Source organism: Ambystoma mexicanum, chromosome 1q, assembly GCF_040938575.1.
Source record: "Ambystoma mexicanum isolate Mex_15411 chromosome 1q, UKY_AmexF1_1, whole genome shotgun sequence".
NCBI classification, from domain to species: domain Eukaryota; kingdom Metazoa; phylum Chordata; class Amphibia; order Caudata; family Ambystomatidae; genus Ambystoma; species Ambystoma mexicanum.
In genome coordinates this window covers 1,315,546,816-1,315,569,825 of record NC_090922.1, presented here as the reverse complement: position 1 = coordinate 1,315,569,825, position 23,010 = coordinate 1,315,546,816, and the positions used below count along the sequence as shown (strand labels likewise).

General features: G+C 52.8%; 1 protein-coding gene across 2 annotated transcripts in view; it reads right to left on the bottom strand.

Moving 5' to 3' along the window:
• SLC1A7 (solute carrier family 1 member 7) overlaps positions 1-23,010 on the bottom strand; it is a 1,086,874-nt gene that overhangs the window by 236,744 nt on the left and 827,120 nt on the right. For both annotated transcript variants that reach the window (XM_069642174.1, XM_069642175.1), the window contains exon 8: positions 7,963-8,157. In XM_069642174.1, coding sequence (XP_069498275.1) covers positions 7,963-8,157 — 195 coding nt within the window. The remainder of the gene's footprint in view (positions 1-7,962; positions 8,158-23,010) is intronic.

Here is a 23,010-nt window from a genome sequence, read left to right as displayed (position 1 = left end):
GGGTGATAGGGGACATGAGTGGGGGCCTGGTGGAGGCTGCCCCTGCACTGCTGGGGGGTGGGGGTGATAGGGGACATGAGTGGGGGCCTGGTGGAGGCTGCCCCTGATGGCCGGGGGGTGGGGGTGGTGTTAGACATGGGTGGGGGCCTGGTGGAGGCTGCCCCTGGTGGCTGGGGGGTGGGGGTGGTGGTAGACATGGGCGTGGGCCTGGTGGAGGCTGCCCCTGCACTGCTGGGGGGTGGGGGTGGTGGTAGACATGAGTGGGGGTTTGGTGGAGGCTGCCCCTGGTGGCTGGGGGGGTGGAGGTGGTGGTAGACATGGGTGGGGGCCTGGTGGAGACTGCCCCTCCACTGCTGGGGGTGGGGGTGGTGGTAGACATGAGTGGGGGCCTGGTGGAGGCTGGCCCTGCTCTGCTGGGGGGTGGGGGTGCAGGGGGACATGGGTGGGGGCCTGGTGGAGGCTGCCCCTACACTGCTAGGGGGTGGGGTGATAGGGGACATGAGTGGGGGCCTGGTGGAGGCTGCCCCTGGTGGCTGGGGGGTGGGGGTGCAGGAGGACATGTGTGGGAGCCTGGTGGAGGCTGCCCCTTGTGGCTGAGGGGTGGGGGTGCAGGGGGACATGTGTGGGAGCCTGGTGGAGGCTGCCCATGCACTGCTGGGTGGTGGGGGTGGGGGTAGACATGAGTGGGAGCCTGGTGGAGGCTGCCCCTGCACTTCTTGGGGGTGGGGATGGTGGTAGACATGGGTGGGGGCCTGGTGGAGGCTGCCCCTGCACTGCTGGGAGGTGGGGGTGGTGGTAGACATGAGTGGGGGCCTGGTGGAGGCTGCCCCTGGTGGCTGGGGGTGCAGGGGGACATGTGTGGGAGCCTGGTGGAGGCTGCCCCTGATGGCATGGGGGTGGGGGTGGTGGTAGACATGGGTGGGGGCCTGGTGTAGGCTGCCCCTGCACTGCTGGGGGGTGGGGGTGATAGGGGACATGAGTGGGGGCCTGGTGGAGGCTGCCCCTGGTGGCTGGGGGTTGGGGTGCAGGGGGACATGTGTGGGAGCCTGGTGGAGGCTGCCCCTGATGGCTGGGGGGTGGGGGTGGTGGTAGACATGAGTGGGGGCCTGGTGGAGGCTGCCCCTGCACTGCTGGGGGGTGGGGGTGCAGGGGGACATGTGTGGGGGCCTGGTGGAGGCTGCCCCTTTTGGCTGGGGATGGGGGTGGTGGTAGACATGGGTGGGGGCCTGGTGGAGGCTGCCCCTGCACTGCTGGGGGGTGGTGGTAGACATGTGTGGGGGCCTGGTGGAGGCTGCCCCTGGTGGCTGCGGGGTGGGGGTGGTGGTAGACATGGGTGGGGGCCTGGTGGAAGCTGCCCCTGCACTGCTGGGGGGTGGGGGTGGAGGTAGACATGAGTGGGGGCCTGGTGGAGGCTGCCCCTGGTGGCTGGGGGGTGGGGGTGGTGGTAGACATGAGTGGGGGACTGGTGGAGGCTGCCCCTGCACTGCAGGGGGGTGGGGGTGCAGGGGGACATGTGTGGGGGCCTGGTGGAGGCTGCCCCTGGTGGCTGGGGGGTGGGGGTGGTGGTAGACATGGGTGGGGGCCTGGTGGAGGCTGCCCCTGCACTGCTGGGGGGTGGAGGTGATAGGGGACATGAGTGGGGGCCTGGTGGAGGCTGCCCCTGCACTGCTGGCGGGTGGGGGTGATAGGGGACATGAGTGGGGGCCTGGTGGAGTCTGCCCTGGTGGCTGGGGGTGGGGGTGATGGGAGACATGAGTGGGGGCCTGGTGGAGGCTGACCCTGCACTGCTGGGGGGTGGCGGTGGTGGTAGACATGGGTGGGGGCCTAGTGGAGGCTGCCCCTGGTGGCTGGGGGGTGGGGGTGATAGGGGACATGAGTGGGGGCCTGGTGGAGGCTGCCCCTGGTGGCAGGGGGGTGGAGGTGCAGGGAGACATGAGTTGGACATGAGTGAGGGCCTGGTGGAGGCTGCCCCTGCACTGCTGGGGGGTGGCGGTGGTGGTAGACATGGGTGGGGGCCTGGTGGAGGCTGCCCCTGCACTGCTGGTGGGTGGGGGTGATGGGAGACATGAGTGGGGGCCTGGTGGAGGCTGCCCCTGCACTGCTGGGGGGTGGGGGTGATGGGAGACATGTGTGGGGGCCTGGTGGAGGCTGCCCCTGCACTGCTGGGGGGTGGGGGTGATGGGAGACATGAGTGGGGGCCTGGTGGAGGCTGCCCCTGCACTGCTGGGGGGTGGGGGTGATGGGAGACATGAGTGGGGGCCTCGTGGAGGCTGCCCCTGCACTGCTGGGGGTGGCGGTGGTGGTAGACATGGGTGGGGGCCTGGTGGAGGCTGCCCCTGGTGGCTGGGGGGTGGGGGTGATAGTGAACATGAGTAAGGGCCTGGTGGAGGCTGTCCCTGCACTGCTGGGGGGTGGGGGTGATGGGAGACATAAGTGGGGGCCTGGTGAAGGCTGCCCCTGCACTGCTGGGGGGTGGCGGTGGTGGTAGACATGAGTAGGGGCCTGGTGGAGGCTGCCCCTGCACTGCTGGGGGGTGGGGGTGCAGGGGGACATGTGTGGGGGCCCGGTGGAGGCTGCCCCTGGTGGCTGGGGGGTGGGGGTGGTGGTAGACATGGGTGGGGGACTGGTGGAGGCTGCCCCTGCACTGCTGGGGGGTGGGGGTGATAGGGGACATGAGTGGGGGCCTGGTGGAGGCTGCCCCTGGTGGCTGCGGGGTGGGGGTGCAGGGGGACATGTTTGGGAGCCTGGTGGAGGCTGCCCCTGCACTGCTGGGGGGTGGGGGTGATGGGAGACATGAGTGGGGGCCTGGTGGAGGCTGCCCCTGGTGCCTGGGGTTGGGGTGCAGGGGGACATGTGTGGGAGCCTGGTGGAGGCTGCCCCTGGTGGCTGGGAGGTGGGGGTGGAGGTAGACATGGGTGGGGGCCTTGTGGAGGCTGCCCCTGCACTGCTGGGGGGTGGGGGTGGTGGTAGACATGGGTGGGGGCCTGGTGGAGGCTACCCCTGGTGGCTGGGGGGTGGGGGTGGTGGTAGACATGGGTGGGGGCCTGGTGGAGGCTGCCCCTGCACTGCTGGGGGGTGGTGGTAGACATGAGTGGGGGCCTGGTGGAGGCTGTCTCTGGTGGCTGGGGGGTGGGGGTGCAGGGGGACACGTGTGGGGGCCTGGTGGAGGCTGCCCTTGGTGCTGGGGGGTGGTGGTAGACATGGTGGGGGCCTGGTGGAGGCTGCCCCTGCACTGCTGGGTGGTGGGGGTGATAGGGGACATGAGTTGGGTCCTGGTGGAGGCTGCCCCTGGTGGCTGGGGGTGGGGGTGCAGGGGGACATGTGTGGGAGCCTGGTAGAGGCTGCCCCTGCACTGCTGGGGGGTGGGGGTGATGGGAGACATGAGTGGGGGCCTGGTGGAGGCTGCCCCTGGTGGCTGGCGGGTGGGGGTGCAGGGGGACATGTGTGGGAGCCTGGTGGGGGTGGTGGTAGACATGGGTGGGGGCCTGGCGGAGGATGCCCCTGCACTGCTGGGGGGTTCGGGTGGTGGTAGACATGTGTCGGGTCCTGGTGGAGGCTGCCCCTGTAGGCTGGGGGGTGGGGGTGGTGGTAGACATGGGTGGGGGCCTGGTGGAGGCTGCCCCTGCACTGCTGGGGGGTGTGGGTGGTGGTAGACATGAGTGGGGGCCTGGTGGAGGCTTCCCCTGGTGGCTGGGGGGTGGGGGTGCAGGGGGACATGTGTGGGAGCCTGGTGGAGGCTGCCCCTGGTGGCTGGGGGGTGGTGGTAGACATGAGTGGGGGCCTGGTGGAGGCTGCCCCTGGTGGCTGGGGGTGGGGGTGCAGGGGGACATGTGTGGGAGCCTGGTGGAGGCTGCCCCTGCACTGCTGGGGGGTGGGGGTGATGGGAGACATGAGTGGGGGCCTGGTGGAGGCTGCCCCTGGTGGCTGGGGGTGCAGGGGGACATGCGTGGGAGCCTGGTGGAGGCTGCCCCTGGTGGCTGGGGGGTGGGGTGGTGGTAGACATGGGTGGGGGCCTGGTGGAGGCTCCCCCTGCACTGCTGGGGGGTGGGGGTGGTGGTAGACATGGATGGGGGCCTGGTGGAGGCTGCCCCTGGTGGCTGGGGGATGGGGGTGGTGGTAGACATGGGTGGGGGCCTGGTGGAGGCTGCCCCTGCACTGCTGGGGGTGGGGGTGGTGGTAGACATGAGTGGGGGCCTGGTGGAGGCTGCCTCTGGTGGCTGGGGGGTGGTGGTAGACATGGGTGGGGGCCTGGTGAAGGCTGCCCCTGCACTGTTGGGGGGTGGGGGTGATAGGGGACATGAGTGGGGGCCTGGTGGAGGCTGCCCCTGCACTGCTGGGGGGTGGGGGTGCAGGGGGACATGTGTGGGGGCCTGGTGGAGGCTGCCCCTGGTGGCTGGGGGTGGTGGTAGACATGGGTGGGGGCCTGGTGGAGGCTGCCCCTGCACTGCTGGGGGGTGGGGGTGATAGGGGACATGAGTGGGGGCCTGGTGGAGGCTGTCCCTGGTGGCTGGGGGGTGGGGTGCAGGGGGACATGTGTGGGAGCCTGGTGGAGGCTGCCCCTGCACTGCTGGGGGGTGGGGGTGATGGGAGACATGAGTGGGGGCCTGGTGGAGGCTGCCCCTGGTGGCTGGGGGGTGGGGGTGCAGGGGGACATGTGTGGGAGCCTGGTGGAGGCTGCCCCTTTTGGCTGGGGATGGGGGTGGTGGTAGACATGGGTGGGGGCCTGGTGGAGGCTGCCCCTGCACTGCTGGGGGGTGGGGGTGGTGGTAGACATGTGTGGGGGCCTGGTGGAGGCTGCCCCTGGTGGCCGGGGGGTGGGGGTGGTGGTAGACATGGGTGGGGGCCTGGTGGAAGCTGCCCCTACACTGCTGGGGGGTGGGGGTGGTGGTAGACATGAGTGGGGGCCTGGTGGAGGCTGCCCCTGGTGGCTGGGGGGGTGGTGGTAGACATGAGTGGGGGCCTGGTGGAGGCTGACCCTGCACTGCTGGGGGTGGGGGTGCAGGGGGACATGTGTGGGGGCCTGGTGGAGGCTGCCCCTGGTGGCTGGGGGGTGGGGGTGGTGGTAGACATGGGTGGGAGCCTGGTGGAGGCTGCCCCTGCACTGCTGGGGGGTGGGGGTGATAGGGGACATGAGTGGGGGCCTGGTGGAGGCTGCCCCTGCACTGCTGGGGGGTGGGGGTGATAGGGGACATGAGTGGGGGCCTGGTGGAGGCTGCACCTGCACTGCTGGGGGGTGGGGGTGGTGGTAGACATGGGTGGGGCCTGGTGGAGGCTGCCCCTGGTGGCTGGGGGGTGGGGGTGGTGGTAGACATGGGTGGGGCCCTGGTGGAGGCTGCCCCTGCACTGCTGGGGGTGGGGGTGGTGGTAGACATGAGTGGGGGCCTGGTGGAGGCTGCCCCTTCACTGCTGGGGGGTGGGGGTGCAGGGGGACATGTGTGGGGGCCTGGTGGAGGCTGCCCCTGGTGGCTGGGGGTGGGGGTGATGGGAGACATGTGCTGGTGATCAGTAGTGCAAGGTGACATGTGGGTTGGCTGGTGGGCATGGCCATGGTGGATGGGTTGCCTGTGGGACATGAGCAGGGGTGCAGGGTAGTACCCTCTGGTGTGGGCTGCCTGCAGTGGCCGTGGAGGGTGCAGAGGGAACACCTTGGAGGACCCACATGGCCAAATCACATGTAGCATTCCCCGGCACCACCGAAATACACGTACCCTGCTGAAATTGCGTGTGAATCTTCCCGCGCACCTCGGAATACACTACCCAGGCCTATCGCGTGTGGAACTTCCCGCGCACCCAGAAGTACACGTACCCAGGCCAATTGCGTGTGGAACTTCCCGCGCACCCCCACCAACCCAGGCCAATCGCGTGTGGAACTTCCCGCGCACCCCGTAGTACACGTACCCAGGCCAATCGCGTGTGGAACTTCCCGCGCACCCCGAAGTACACGTACCCAGGCCAATCGCGTGTGGAACATCCCGCGCACCCAGGAACACACACACATGCTATTTTTCACACAGCAGGTGTCCGTGTTTGTCGGTGCCCCTTTGCACCTCATTTGTCCTAGAGGGCCACTGTATGGCCCATTCATCATGGCTGTATATGGCTTCTTTTTGTTAGCGCACATTTTGGCGCACATTTTTTTAAGTCGCAGGGGCGCTACCGCCTGCTTTCTTGTGGCGTACTTGTTTGGCCCTGTGCGCGTCTTTGACAGTGCGCTGGTTTGCCCTATTCGAGTCCATGAATACGGGTTGTAGGCGAGCGTGTGGGCGTTCCGCGCACTTGCCTCCTGTACTTCCCCCGTGACGCCCATATTTTCACGCGTTGTTCCCCATTCCGAGTGTTACGCCCCGTGTTCCGCCTACTTTTGTGATGTGCGCCGTGCTATGTGCGATTTCGCAGTGGCTGTGGCACACGCTGTTGGATGACCTGTGCGCCGGCATGCGCGGCGCACATTTTTAGCGCACATCCAATGTTTTTCTCGCGCACGGACTTCCATGAATCTCTGTGCGCTGGTTTCCCTGCGATTTTCGTACTTGCACTGCGATTCGCACGTTTTGGCACCTCTGCGCGGGAATTTTCGGCGCACGTTATTTCCATGAATCGACCCCTTAATGTGAGATTGACAGATGTCTGCATGATTTGCCTGGAGGCATAAAGAGCCTTTTAAGCAAAACAATCTGGCAGCATAGACTGAGGTAGGCCTGTTGTTCCTTTGAATCCGTATTAAGGACAAAGAAATTGTGCATGGCACTTGTTCAAGAATCAGAACATAACCCGCACAGTCTATTGAGGAGTGCCAAATAATATTGAAAAGCATTAAGAAAGAATAGATATCTGCATTGATTGGCTTAAAAGCTATCAATCCACCTCCTACCACCCTACTTATAGGCAGCTAAGACTTTCTGCCTGGTAATTAGCAGGTCAATGTACAGTGTGACTTCCCAGATGCCTCTGGCCGCTGGTTTGCATCCACATCTGGGCCTAAATACTGACAGAACAGGGTCTAGACACCAGCCCATATTCACTGTTGAGCCACCACCATAGCTCTCAACCATTTGTGTCACAAAGGCGGGTGAAAACACCCGATTTTTATTTTGGCGGGTGAGAGGCCCATTGAAACGAATGGGCGTGCTGGAGGCTTGGCGGGTGAGTCAGCTCTTTACAAGGCGGGTGACACCCGCCAAAAGCGTGTGAGTGAGAGCTATGGCCACCACTCGCTGCTAAACCTTGCCTCGTGGCGGCCCATTGGTCTATAACTATCCAGATCCACTGGAATCAGACAGGGTTTATTTTAGTAGAGAGGTTCTTCTCAATAGCAAATTAACACTTACCTTTTGACGAATCACTGATGCCAGTGTTCTTGCAAACTACACCAGGAAACAGCCTGACACTGAATCCATAGATTGGTGGCGACAACGGGCATATTGTCAATAGGGACATTATTGCTCCAGCCTATGACTTTCACAATACAAATGCATGATTTCTAATCGTTGTAGTGTTGATTAAACACGATAAGACAAATGGCACATTCAGCTAATACCAATGATTTTAATATGAAAACATATGACTTGAAATGTGCTGTTGTAGGTACATTGAGTGACCTGGCCACCATGCACGCTGAGTAGGTAATGCATTCCTGTTGTTTTTGCTTGGCATTCTGGGCCATGTGGTCCTAGGCTTAAGCCAGAAAAAAAAGCTGAACTAAGAGTCCCACTATGCAAAGAATAATGCCAGGCTTGGATGCCTTACTCATCCATGGCATGGTGAACATGAGAGCTCTGCCTATATTAAATTTGATCCGAAAGGCCTAACAATCGTTAGCCGGTTGCTGGAGACAAATTAAAGATGCATAAACATTCTACGTTATAAACCTGCCATCACAGAATTTGAAACTGTCGGTAGGCACATTAACCCGGATCAAAAACCAAAGTACTTGAGGAAATCATCAAACATTCATAGTTGTACCTTATGGTAATAATCTGCCCAAAGTCTAGTTCATAGTTGTTCACTTGAGCAATAAAGATGGCCGCCACGGCTTCATAAAGAGCGGTTCCATCCATGTTGATGGTGGCTCCCACAGGCAGCACAAATCTGGCAATCCTTCTGTCAATGTGATTATTCTCCAGCAAACACTTGAAGGTTATAGGCAATGTGGCCGAGCTGCAAGACATAATAAGGAAACGCATGAAATGTAGCTTATCTGATTGGAGAAACCTTCACAAGCAAACCATTGAGAACTCCTGCCACGCGTGGGGGGAATTTAATAGGTCATTTGGCAGCCATCTTACCCTCTCTCTTGTGAAAGGTTCTTTTCTCCTTCGTTAAGTTTTGCAAACACTACTGGCGCGAGATCAAGACATTGCACAGGACTGCCAACCATAACAAGATAATGGAAAACAAGGATGGGGGTCTGCTTTTAAAATCACTGCTAGTTAATTCGCTTGGTGGATTTTTCAAGTTTTTTTTTTTGTTGCTGCTTTCTCCTTTGTTGACTTGACCCAGAAATATGTCGATTTCAGTTTAATGAGTTTAACTTTCACTAAGTCTGGCCAAAAGCAACAAATCAGTTGCAGAGGTAGAGATAAAAAATAAACATGAAAACACATTACTAACAGGGATGAGGCTAAGGATCAGTTCAAATGCAAGTGCATACTTAAAGGCACATCTCAGTGGGCCAGATCCAGAAAACAGACACCGCTGGAGCCGCAATAATGAGCAAACAACTGGCCTTAACGAGCTTAAACCAGCTGCTCGCTGCATGATCTGAGCCTGCTCAAAGGCACCTTTGCTCAGTGCACCAGCTGGTCTATAGGTGAATGCGTGATTTAAACATGGAGGGGCTCATTTTCGAGTTCCCCCCTAATTTCCCGGCAGTGGATTCATTGCATTTACGCTGCAATGTAAGCGGGTCCCTGTTCCCAATTGTTGGTCATTTGCTATGGGACCTGGAAATATATGACAGGCAGTGTTTACTTTTGATTATATTATGAGCTTGCAAGCAGCACTCACTATTACAATTAAATGCTTATCGACATGCTTGTCTGTCGGAGTGGTAGCCAGCCTAAAGGTGTGTGTGCAAACAGCTCCAACAGGATACTCAGTTAAAACGAACCTCAATACCATTCTAAGCATGACTTGTGTGATGCCACAAGTCATGCTTAGAATTTGGAGACATAAATCTAGCAGCCTGTTGGCACAGTAAGAAAAAAAATAGTTAAATAAATAAGTAAATCTCAACTGAGCTCAATTGCTGAATTAGAGAACTTGTTCCAATGCAAGCTAAAATGCTGCCTTTTTTCTCTGGAAGTTACAAGCCAGCAATAGAGTGGACGGAACATTGGTAAATGGTGCCAAACGCACTGTCCAGGAAACACCTCAATAGGGCAGATCATAGAACAAAAAAGCAAGGAAAGGTAGCCTGGTGATCGCTGAACTCAATTAGATTGCATATAGCATCATGAATCATCGAGCCAGGAAATGGACAACAATGTTTTTTGTGAAAATATGAATGAACCTTCAGGGAGTCGCTTTAGAAATATCTAGTAAGAGTATATGCCTCAATAGAGACTTACTAGCCACTTCGCCACAATGTGTAAAGAGTATACCAACTTTCTGGTATCATTACAAACTGTGTAACATTTTTTAGCCAGGAAATGTGTTATTCCTCTCCAAAATCACAAATAGAAATCTTTTGCTTGCCCTTCCTCAATCCTTTTGTTCAGTCAAGATATCATTTAAGGGGATTCAACAGCGAGGGTATATAATGATTGTTCATCAGGAGCATTGTTGTCATGAATACCAGCAAAGAAATGGTCTGGTTTCCATGGAAATTGGAGACCACATTATGGTGAAAAGATGGATAAAAACGTATCCTTGTGAAACAGTGGCCAAGGCTGATTTTCATGAGCGAGAGGTCTGGGAGATTGTGGGGCTGGCATTGTAAACCATTCAAGGTCAGAGGTGGCTGGTGAATACTTTCAGTGGAAGGGTGTGAACATCTTCCCCAAATTAGCATGAGAGAATAAGCGTTGCAAGTGATGCCTAAGAAATGTCCAGAGTTCCACACGTTTCTCTAGCTGAGAACATTTTTTTAAAAAGTAGGTTGAAATTGTGAATTTTAGAGCATAATGCTTTAAAAGACTGGGTTAAAAAGCCACACATGTATAACTGATTTTCGACGGTAACAAGGGAAATATTCCAGCAGATGCCAGGTAATCAACAGGACAGAAGAGAATTTCATAACATTTCCATGATGTTTGTGTCCACAATATATGCCAACATTGCCATTGTAAATCACTGTCATGAAGCTGCAGCCACAACATATGCCAGTACTGCCACTGTAGATCATGTTCATGATGCTGTGCTCACAAATATTCCAGCATTTCAACTGTATACATCTTTGATAATGCTGTGCCCCACAATTTATGCCAGCATTCCAATGGAAATAACCTTCATGAATCTGCACTAGCGATATGTGCTAGCATTCCTATGGTAAATCACTTTTATGAAGCTAGACCAGTATTTGCTAGCATTGACATTGTACACCACTTCCATGCTGCTGAAACCATAGTAGGTCGCATTCATACTGCACTTTCTATTCATAAAGCTGCACCCACAATAAATGCCTGTGTTGACATTGAGCATCACGCTCATTGAGATACACTCACAATATATGCCAGCATTGCCACTTTAAATCACTTTAAAAAAATCCCACAAACAAACAATTTATGGCGGCATTGATGGTAAATAACTTTCATAAAGCAGACCACCTTCCTCGCCAAACAAACAAATGCATACACACACACTCAAACATGCAGACATAAACAATTACATACACACACAAATAGACTCAGGCATACTCACTCACATGCATGCACACTATTTAAATTTTTTCTAATTTTATTGTTCAAAGCGCAGATCTAGCTCAAGAGCAGTGGAGTGCTGTGCAGTGTGGGTAGCCACATTTTGGGCTGGCATCTTGTAACAGTATCACAGTACTGTGAGGTCTGTGCGTCGGTATGTGCGTCCATTGGAATTAGTTCTTGGTCAGGTATGGTTGAAATGGCCATGTTCTGAGAGATTTATGAAATTGGAGACTTTTGGGGGCATTCCGAGCCGACAGCAGGATCGACTTCCAGAGGGTGGTGCATGACAAAAGAAGGCTTGTTTGTGGGTCCTCTCTTTGCGTACGAGTTGTGATTCAAGCCGGTTGATCGATTTGCTGTGCAAAGAATGTGTGCCACCAGATATGTGGAGCTTAGCTACCAGGTACACTGGTGTGCTACTCTCGACAGCTTTTTAGATGATACATGAAGTCTTGAACAGTATCTTGGCTTGGAGTGGAAGCCAATGTAGTTTGCGTAGGATGGGGGTGATTTCCATGCTCCCATAATAGGATGTGCTGCAGCTTGGTGGACTGATTTTAGGGGGCCTAAGTGAGCAGCTGGGAGCCCTGTCAGGAGAGCATTTCCCTCATTGATGTGCAAGACCAGAAGGGTCTGCACTATGGTCCTGCGGCGGGATGAAAGATTTCATTTTTCGAAGGGTAGAGATTCTGAGCCAGGACATGCCCTAACATGCTTCTTTTCATTGATTCACTGATCAATCATTTCTTTAAAGATTTGAAAATGATTGTTCTGCTAGTTAGCCGGCTATCTCCTCATTGGTAGCTTGCCATGGTCTTAACAAAGCTGGTAGGTGCCATCTTGATCTTGTAAACAGAATATTATTTTCTCCTAAACAGTGACCTTTATTCCCAGCATAACAATGAGGAGGATAGTGATTGAAATACAAGCCTTTGTAGGTCTTAACCAATAATGGTGGAGCAAGTGGGTAGTGGGAGTTATCAGCACTCTATCCCCTCCCCCATTCTCCTTTCCTTGCCAGTACACGCCCCACATTCTACAGAGCTGGTGCTCATTAAGAACAGACCACATCGATTTAAAACAAATAAAAGAATGAATGCAGGAGTATGCCGCACAGTACAAGGTTGTTTGGAAACCATGCTGAGCCTGTGTTGAGCTACCAACTTTTTTTCATTCTTATGACGATTTTTCTGAGTTAGAATTAGTTCCTGCCATCGTGTTTGGATAGGACACTCAAGCAGCAGATGACCGTTTTTCAAGTCACCTGCATGAGTGATTGAATGTAGTGTGTGTATGTGTGTTTGTGTGTGTGCACCCGTGTATGTGTGTGGGTGTGCATGCACATAAATTTGAATTAGCCAGTCCTCGGGGTTAACTGCCTTCATCTAACTAAACCCATCTAAGACCTAATTCATCCTCATCGGTCCGTCCGCTAAAAAACAACTTGTCTAACAATGGCTCAATATGCACCCAGAATGTTTGATCTACAACTTTCAGACTCAGCAAAGTCGAGCTAGGTCTGTTCTAAAAAATATCTATACAAAAAACCTCCTAAAAAAACGAACCAAAAACAATCTATATCTGGAGCTACTGATATTTTCAGCATGTCTGTGTACCATCACTGGTGAGGGCAGGCAAGGTCTTTGAAAATCATGCTGGCATTGTTCTCCGGAAGCTTTTCGATTTCCAGAGCAATTACTAAGGGGTCAGCATATAGAACATTTTTTACTAAGGGCCTCATTACCAGGCTTGCGCTCCCGTAATGAAGGGTGCCGGTATGGGACCGGCACCATTCATTACGGGATGCCTGATTACGAGGTCCCCTAGCGGGACCCGGAACCGACGTCTGGCAAAACCAGATGTCCTTTCTGGGTACCACGAGGGGACCAAGGAGCTAATAACGGGCCCATTATTAGCTGCATCCCCATTCCCATTTGAGCCCTATAGGGGCTCAAATGGGAATGGGGATGGGTTTTTCCAATAAGGACTTACCGGGTCCTCCAAGGTTGGAATGGCCCGGTAAGTCCTCATTGGAGGAACCCGGTACTGGAACCCAGTATGGAGGCAGCCATGCCCTTGTTAAGGGCATAGCTGCCTCCATACTCGTAATGAGGCCCTAAGTCATAAAAAGGGTAATTAAACACAAGCTCAGTTACAGGAATCTAAACGCTACGTATGGACAATTTGTCATAATGTGTGACAACATGAGCTTTGTATGTTCCCCTCATAACGTGAAGATGTTGTGCAGCACTTTGTCATCCAGCATCCATTCGTCCTCATCGTAGAGCACTGCATCATGTGCCGGTACGACGTCCTTTCATCGCCTGCAATTTCAACGTGAACATTCTAACGAAAAGGCTCATCAAGTTTTTTGGGGGGGTGGGAAAGGGCAGTTAAGGGGTGGGGTGGTAGGGAATAGCTACAAATAGGTGGGGGGAAAACCCCCGAAAAAGAAAAAAAACGATGAACGTTTTCGTTGGAATGTTCACTTTGAAATGGCAGGGGATGAAAGAACATGGAACCAATGTGCCTGCTCTCATATTGTGGTAGATTCATTAACATGAGCTGAATGGCTCTCACCAGGTCCCAGTGCCAGAATTGCTGACACTCCCTCATGGAGATTCCAAATCATGTTCATCATTGTTTGTTAATTTAGTACATGTGTGACAGGTGTTCCTTCTGCACTAGGACTAATATGCCTCGATTTGAAGCAAGTAATTATTTCATGGCACGATGAACTGTCTGTTATGATACAATGGGACTCATTACAAGTTTGGTGGTATTTCGATGGTAAACCCGCCAGAATACTGCCAAATGGAATTATTGTTATCAGCACTTGGTCCCACAGAATTACTGCTTCATTGCAAGTTGTTTTATGATGGTGTTAGTGTTCATTTATGTAGTCCTTAGGACTTCAACGGGAGCAGTAATTCTGTTGATTTTTGGCACTAAGGTGGCGAAATTACCTCCAGCATTTTACTAGAGGTTTATCCTTCGCCTCACCACCAAAGTTGTAGTACGGTGGTGCGATAAAGTGTCAGTAAAACAGTGATAACAGAGTGGGTTACTGCGTTTTTCTGGCACCGCCATACTTGTATTGAGGCCCAATGTCTCCCTGTCTGACCAGAGGTCTTGACTTGGCAAAAGACATTGAGTTGAAAAGAGAGTCATGTGGGGTGCCCATCATACGGGGGAGACATCCATTATAATGGCTGCTTCCATCAGGCAGTGTTGGAATGGACCTCTTACTGTGAAGTTGATTGACATGCTCCACTACGGTACAGACTTCAAGGCTTTCTTTGTGCAACGCTAATATATCGCAGACGTGCTGGTATAATAATGGGCTTCGCCAATTGAAATGATGGGGGTTGCGGGACGTACCAGCATTGGGGAAGTTAACCAGCAGTCAGCGCAGGTCTCTTCTAAGGGAGTGAGCTGTGGAGCTTGAATTTGAAGCTTTCCAAGTGAGATGTTTGAAATGTTCCTCTTTACTGCACTATGCCCCTATACTATTCCTATTTTACCCAACATCAAGTCGGCTAGCAGCTGCAGATATATTTTAATGTCTAGGTTAAATGTCCTCCCGCTTAGATCAAGAGTGCTGTGGCTATGCCTGGATAAGGTGTGCCCATGCAGCCTTGGGTGCAGAGAGGATCTTATGCACTTTTGAATGGACTGCACATTTTTGGTTAATTTAAGAAAACAGTGGTTAAGGCCCGACCTTATCAAGAATCAAATATGGAATCGGGGGGACGCTATGGTTTTTTTTATGAACAGTGAAGATGAGAAGTTTACAATTGAATCTGCCTATTTTATTAAGGAAGCCTTAGATGTTGTCTACGGATTTCGGCCTGCCGGGATCTATTTTTCTTTGTATCCAGGGTGCCTATTGTGTATGAATGTCTGAGTTTTATGTATGTATTGTGACGATAATTTTTATTTTTTTTGGGATTTGTAAAGCGCACTACAGCCCTCTAGGCAAGGAGGCGCTATAAGTAGACTTAAGGAGGCTTGCTTGTGGGTTACAATAAGTGGCCCAATGTGAAGCTTGACAACATACAGTTATTTATACAGTTGAGTTACTGAGTACAATGTTCTACAATACAGAGTATGTCGAGTTCAAGTTATAGCAGGTTTAGAGACATTATACATGAGGAATAGACTCTTTAGACAAAGAGCCTTGTTTTTAGGGCCTTGCGCAAAGCGGCATGGGACTCGATCGATGTTTTTTTTAATGGCTCACGCCGAATAAAGATTTTTTCTCTCCAAGACTTTCTTGGAGAGGGATATCTTGCCATCCCTGTGTCCCATCTGACATAATCTAGTGGTCCTCCAGAACTCCCTGCAGTGGGCGCATGGGTATACTTGCATGCAGCACAATGAAGATACAGGATGCTCTTGACCTGTGGATAGAGGAAACGTGTCTGGCTGTTGGACGGACTGCTCTGAGAACTCAGACATTTCTTCTGGACTGATTAAACTCTCACTTCCAAAGGAGACACAGTTTCACTGAGAGAGGCAGCGGTTGTGCCCAGGTATTTTATGACTTGCACTTGGGCCAAGGTTGACTTGATCTAGCTCACTCTAGGTGGAAGTGAGTGAGATGCACCAATTTTGTAAGTATATTCTGTCTTTGACATTCGGCTTGATTAGACTGTAACGTAACTGGACACCAAATTGTTTTGGCGTATTGCCCAAGTATTTGGCCTCCTTCATCAGAATCGATCTACTCTTTTCACATTCTCATAGTTACAGCAAATAAAGTCATACTTGTGCGTCCCACAGCCATGCCGACCACCCATTGGGAAACAATCTCGTTACTCAGCTCGTATTGATATATGTTAGAAGTAGTTGCTTGAAATCGGCACCGGTGGCCTACAGGAAATCTAGCTGCCGCGGTAGAATCACCCGGGCCGGCGTCGGAAGTGATTAAATAATAAGGCTGAGTCTGCTATGCATTTCATCTCAGAGCACACTGGGCCTCATTACGACCCTGGCGCTAAGTGAAAAACGATGGCGGTAAATGGTTACCGCCATCGTTTTCCGCCAGGTCCGATCATGACCCGTGACCGTTAACTACGATGCCATTAGCGGCATCGTAGTTAACGCTGCCGCTAACTGCGCTAAGGGTGCGCGCACGCGACCGGCCACACCGTACTTAGCGCCATGGCGGAAAGGTACGCAAATGCCGACCCAAGCGGACATGCACCTAACGCCATCACCCAGCCCGTTAAGTACCTTACCGCCATGGTGCTAATTACGCCATCACGAACCAACCGTAAAGGGCCATGTAAATTGAATGCAGCTGCCACAGGTGCACAGAAACAGCACAGGTGAAGGAAATACAGACTCAGGAAGTACAAAAAGAGCACACCCCACCCCTTCCCACACCCAGTCACACTCCACAATGATACCAATACGACTAGCAATGTTGGGGCTGGAGGACCTGATAGCAATGCATGTGCTACAACAGCAACAACAACAACAGGCAGCACAGAGGAGACGCAGGAGGAGAAGGAGGGCAAGGCAGGCGCAGCAAGCCCCACCAGCACAGCCAGTGCCACCATGCAGGCAGCCCCCAATCCCACGCATCAGAGCCAATCCATTCAACCTCACTGCTGAGCAGATCCACACCCTGTACCGTTTGGACCGGGACACCATCACCGCCATCGTAGACATGATACACAATGACATCGTCAGCATGATAGACACTCCAACCGCCATCCCCCCCCTACTGAAGGTAGTGTCTGTACTCCACTTCCTGGCCACAGGCACCTACCAGCACACGGTGGGGCACTTGCATGGCATTTCACAACCATTATTCTCACGAACACTCATCCAAGTGCTCGATGCCCTCCTCAAGCACACAGACGACCACATCTCATTACCACGGACTGCCCAGGACATTGCAAACACCAAAGTGGGTTTCCATGCACTAGCCGGCATACCCGGTTGCATTGGTGCCATCGACTGCACCCATGTGGAATTGGTGGTTCCACGTGCCATGGAGGTACCGTACCGCAACCGGAAACAGTTCCACTCAATCAACGTGCAAATGGTCTGTGACTCCAACAAGATCATCACACATTGTTGTGCCCGATTCCCCGGATCAACCCATGATTCTATGGTCCTGAGGAACTCCACAATACCACGCTACATGGAGCGACATGCAGGCCCAAGATCCTGGCTACTCGGTGAGTCCAATGTCATGGAAGTGGGCAGGTGAATGACGTACCGATGCATACTCCACCTGGCTGAAAGGGGGGGGGAAGATGCATACTCCACCTGGCAGAAAGGGGGGGGGATGATGCATACTCCACCTGGCTGAAAGGGGGGGGGGTGATGCATACTCCACCTGGCTGAAAGGGGGGGGATGATGCATACTCCACCTGGCAGAAAGGGGGGGGGATGATGCATACTCCACCTGGCTGAAAGGGGGGGGTGATGCATACTCAACCTGGCTGAAAGGGGGGGGGTGATGCATACTCCACCTGGCTGAAAGGGGGGGGTGATGCATACTCCACCTGGCTGTGAGTAACACAGAGAACGGAGACAGAGGATGGGCACTCACAATGCACTCAACCCCTCTGCATACATTGGGTGATGGCATGCAAAACAGGCCATGGGAGCCATGAGCATATACTGGTTGCATTGTGTGATGTGCATGTAGAAGTGAGCCAAAGTAACAGTTGGATGCAAGCCATGTTGGCACATCATGTTCTTGATCAGACGATATGACTTACACATACATTCTCGCCTACATACAGGTGATGCAGGCTATCCCCTGAAGAGGTGGCTCCTTACACCAGTCCGTAACCCGCAGAACCAGCACAAGGAGGACTTCAACCGTGCACATACACGTACTCGTGTGGTCATAGAGCAGACATTCGGCCTATTGAAGCCTCGGTTCCGAAGCCTCAGCAGGTCTGGTGGGGCACTCCTGTACCACCATGAGAAGGTGGCAAAGATCGTCATGGCATGTGTCATGCTGCACAATATGTGCGTCAGACGGAATGTGCCCCTGCCCCCTGACGCAGAACTGCAACCACCTGACGATGAGGATGAGGAGGGTGCAGATGGGGCGGCACCCCATGGAGGAGGTGACGCACAGGAGGGGCGTGCAATGCGCCTAAGTATCATCGACCACTGCTTCTAGCACACACGGCTGGTGTGAATCACATGGAGACTGCACTTGGGGCACTGTGTGTCTCTGGGACATGCACACTGTGGACTGCACACCAATAAAGCACACATACGCAATGTAAATGCCCACACATTTCATTTTGGGAAAGAAAAAGGTGTATTTAAACTATGAAACGTCGTGACACACCCCCTCCCCCTCCCCCCTGCACACCCCAACACACCCCCTCCTACCTCCCCCTGCACACCCCAACACACCCACTCCCCCCTCCGCCCTGCACACCCCAACACACCCCCTCCCCCCTCCCCCCTGCACACCCCAACACACCCCATGTAGGTGTCAACAGATGCCTGTGACAGTGGGCACAGGCTGTTACATGCCCCCTCTCCCGGCCCCCGGGGCACCCTTGGCTGTGGAGCGCAGGTTACGTCCGGAACGTCGGACGGGGCTGCTCTGTGCAGAACTGGCAGTGGAGGATGTCCCTGCCTGCCCCCGTGCATGCCCGTCCTGTAGGGTGTGGGTGAGCTCAGTGAGCGCACGACGCAAGCCGGCAAGTTCAGCACAGATGTCCCTGGACATGGCCTGCATGGCATCCCTCAGGTTGGCAGTGCTCTGCGCAACTTCGGCCCTAATGGTCTCCGTGGCCTTTTCAATGGTTGCCCTAGCCCCCACACATTCCGCGGCATGCTCAGCCGGCATCGTGGACAGTTGTTGCTGCCGTTCTGTGATGTCCTCAAGGGACTGCTGCCCCTGCTGGCCCATGGCCAGTGCTGGTGGTGTGTTGGAGGGGCTGCTCCCCTCCTGTGGACTGAGGACTGGGCATGGGGTAGAAGGCCACTCCTCTACCTCTGTGTGCCCCTGTGTGTGATCCTCATGGGGGCTGGCGTCTGACAAACAGGGGGAATGTAGTAGGTCAGTGGGGCTTCGGACTTCGTGCTCCTCAATGTCTGGGTCTGAACATGCAGCTATTGCAGCTGTCTCACCCATGTTGCTGCTGGCCGCTGACCAGTTGCCTTCTGTGGCAGGCAATTTTGGTAGAGGTGGAGCAGCTGCTGCTGGCCTGCTGACTACAGGGGTGCTTGCCGGTGGGACGTCCGGTATGCTTGCAGTGGGTCCTGCTTGTTGTGGGGTCTGCCTCACTGCAGCTGAGGTCGAGGGTGCGGGGACGGTATAATTGGCCTTCTTGGCTCTCTTCGTCGCAGGGGTGTCCTGGTCCTCGGGGTGTGAATCTGTGCCTGTGGTGGAGCAAAGGAGGGAGGGCGTTATTGATGGGTCTGCGGAATTTGGAATGACAATGATAGACATTATTCTGGTCAGTAGATGAGGCAGATTTCAGGCAGGGCCATGCAGGTTGTCTCCTTTTAGTGTGGAATGTGGATGCAGGTATGCGGGTGCCAGCAGTGTATACAGGGTGGTGCTCGCATGTGGCTATGGGCAGTGTGGAAATGTGTTGCATTTACACTCTAGGGCAACCTTTTGCTACACATGAATGGACTGCAGTGACTATGGCATATCTTGTTTGAGGCACCTACCTTCATCGCCTGATGTCGGAGCTCCCCTTTCCATCCCTCCGACGCCTTCAATGGCTTCCATGCCAATCGTGGTTGCACAAATCTCCTCCCATGGTTGGTGTTTTAGTGGGGATTCCGACCCTCCACCGGTACCCATTGCAAGGTTGCGGTTCGCAGAGATGACCGCTCTGACCCGTATGCAGAGGTCGTCCCAGCGCTTCCTGCACTGCTGTGGGGTGCGGGGTACGGTCCCCACCGCGCTGACGCGCTCGGCCACCAGGGCCCAGATGGCCTTCTTTTTCCCTATCGCTGTCCTGGTCATTTCAGGGGAAAAAACGACAGCTGCATTGTCTTGCAGGGTCTCCGCAAGCATGCAGAGTTCCTCCCGGCTGAATCTTTCCTGGCGCTGGCGGTCACATGCCTTCTTAACAGCTTTAGGCATTTTTGGGTAGTTGGATGGGTGGGTGATTGGTTGGGACAGGTGTCAGGGTTGGATCTGGTGTTGTTCGGTAGGATGGCAATGGATTGTGTTTTTAAAGATGGCCGACGTGCTGTTTCCCGTTCCGGCGTGATGACGCTATTTCCGGTCCTGCTTTTTACGGCCACCGCAAATTACGGTGGCCGCTAATTACGGTGGCCGCTAATTACGGTGGCGGAAGTGCACCTTGCTCGCTTTACGATGCCGGTAGGGGCCTTTTCCGCCATGACGTTAATTGCATTACCGCCATGGCGTAATGCTCGTGCGCGATGGGTCGTAATGAGGCCCAATGTGATTATATGTTTTTTTTAGAGTGATTTTGTGGTGTTGGATATAGTTCGCAGAACCTCATTTGGTGGGTTAGGGTATATCATGTGGTTTGATTATGAGGTCCATGGTTGCTGGATTAGCTTGCTGGACTTTAAGGTGATAGTGTGCATTTGTAGCAGGATGTCGGTGAGTGGTGCGCTCAAGTGGATGAAGAAGCCCTACAATTTTTTGAGTGGGTTTTGCACCCCCCTTGGGAAAGCCGATCAATGAGCGTGCAGTGTATAATTGAAGTGGGAGTCGGTGGTGCCAAGCGCCATCAGGAGGGTCTCATGCTGGGTTGAAATTGCTTGCTGTCAATCTGTTACTGTTGGTTTTGTCCAGCATTTGTTATGTGCATAACTGCATGTCAGTGCCAAAACCCCAAACAATCACTACTTGGCTGCCCAATATACCCTCACTCAAGAAAACAACTGATTAAAAATAATATGCTATGAAAATATTATTTTCCATTTCCATAATTAGTGTTTGCTTCACCTGCAAAACATATGTTCTATTGAAATGCAGATTTACTGTCATCGTGCATCACATCAATCGGCATTACTCTGTCAATAAATGACTACAATCAGGTGACTGTATTACAGACTCTCTTGATTTGAATCTTTAAGTCTTATGAGGTACACGAGTTTGAGCTAAACGTATGGATCATCAAAGAATGGTTTAAAATGAAGAAAGTGGCCAGCGTATGGTCAACATTACTAGGTTTCTTGGAATTCAGCATATCACATAGAACTTGTGCTTTGCAATCAGATTACTATTGTATGGCAGAAGTGAAAACATATACTCAAAGGCCTTTATTCCAAGTGGCCAGGTACACCACCATTTAATACATTGGACTGGCATTGCTTAGCTTTGGTATCACGTTGTCTGACATCACTGTTTGAGGTGTTGTGCATTGGGCATGCCAATTAAACCCCCTAATAAGTAGAGTTCATTTGTCTGGCAAACTCCTCTAAGCGGATAATGGAAAGCTGGCCCCTCTTCCCCAACATCAGGAAGTCTGGAGAGGATGGTTCGAAGGCTGGCTTCAGAGCATCGAGGTCGCAATGGTGTGCTGAGGCCAAAGAGTCATTGATTTGGGTTATGGGGAGGTTTTGCACAAGTAGTGCTCTCTTTAGTGTGGGTCCATTATTAACCCCAGTACTGTGGGGGACATTATCCTTTAGCAGTGGCGGGTAACCCGGTTTGACTACTCTCCGACTTACCTAAATTCGTGGTTGTTTTTTCGAGTTGTTGGAATCACATATTAGAACATTCATACTAAAAATGCTCGACAGATTACAGTTGTATTTCCTTATTTTTAAGATTTGTGTGTGTTGTCTAAACGGGGTACCTTGGTGTAGTAGACATACTTTGCACTTGTGCAAGTGCAATTCTGCACATTATTAGTACTAGGGAAAACATTAACCTAAGGCAAAAAAATTGCAGTTTGTAGAAACTTTTCATTGGCGCAAGTGTAATTCGCACTAGGGAACTCTAATTCAATAAATATACTGTGTCAATGCATTTTTACACCAGTGCAAAGTACTAAGGCTGATATTGCACTCGTGCAAACCCTGCACTGATAGAATACATGTTTTGCACTAGTGGATTTTTCACCACTGTTCTATTTTTTTAATGATTATAATGTACTCAGAAAAATCACAGGGAAAGCAATACATTTTTGGTATTTACAGAACTTACCATTGATAACAGAGGGGAGGACATGGGTCCTTTACAGTGTGGTGAGAGAATGTGACTTGAAGACCAGATGTTGAGGGGGAAAGTGGAAACGTAAACCATGGACGAGGACAGGACAGATTGACATAGGAATGTGATGGTGGCGAAAGTGCTGAATTAAGAAGGATTGGGTGACGGAAAAGTGCTGTAGGGTTGTCCATGAAGGGTAAGGAGCGAGGAAAGTAGGTTGCTGCAGTAGTGCAGAGTGATAGGAAACAGGTTCTTCAGAAAGAAGGAGAGCTTTGAGGTTGGATTGAATTAGTGGTAGAGCTGGCATAGTATGGAGAGGGATAGGAAAATCATTTCAGATTATGGAAGCGAGGAGAGAGAGCGAAAACGAGAGGTAGTATAGGGGACTCGGGTGGTGGCAAGCAGGTGATCTGAGGATGATCTTAACGTGCAAGGAGTAGAGTAGGGAGTGAGATGACCACATAGGTAGGGTGGGGCAAGTCTATGGATAGTTTGAAGATGACGAGAAGATGTTTATACTTTTGTTTCATAGAAAGCCATCAAATCTAGCGACGGGCAGAGGAGGTAGAGGTAAAGCGAGATAGGTTGAAAAGTGTGCCGACGGCTAAATTGAGGACTTTGTCCATAGGTGAAAAAACATAGTTGGGAAGACCATAGGGGAGACTGGCACAATAGTCAGATCTAGAAAGGACTAAGGTGGAGATTAGCTGTTTTGCAGTATTGTAAGGAAGAAGATTGTTCTGATTTGGGCAGGTCGAGTCTGGCTGTTTTGGCAGATCTGAAGATGAAGCGTGAGAAGTTGTGTGATGGATCGAAGATGACACCAAGGTAATTAGTGGAAGGAGAGTAAGTAAGGCGATCAGGAGAGAAGAAAAGAAGAGAAGGAGAGGAAGAGATAGCCTGTTTGGCTGAGAAGTAGAGAACCTCAGTCTTAGTGGAGTTTAGCATAAGCGAGTGAGACGCCATCCGATATTTTATGGTGGAGAGACAGTTTGACATTTT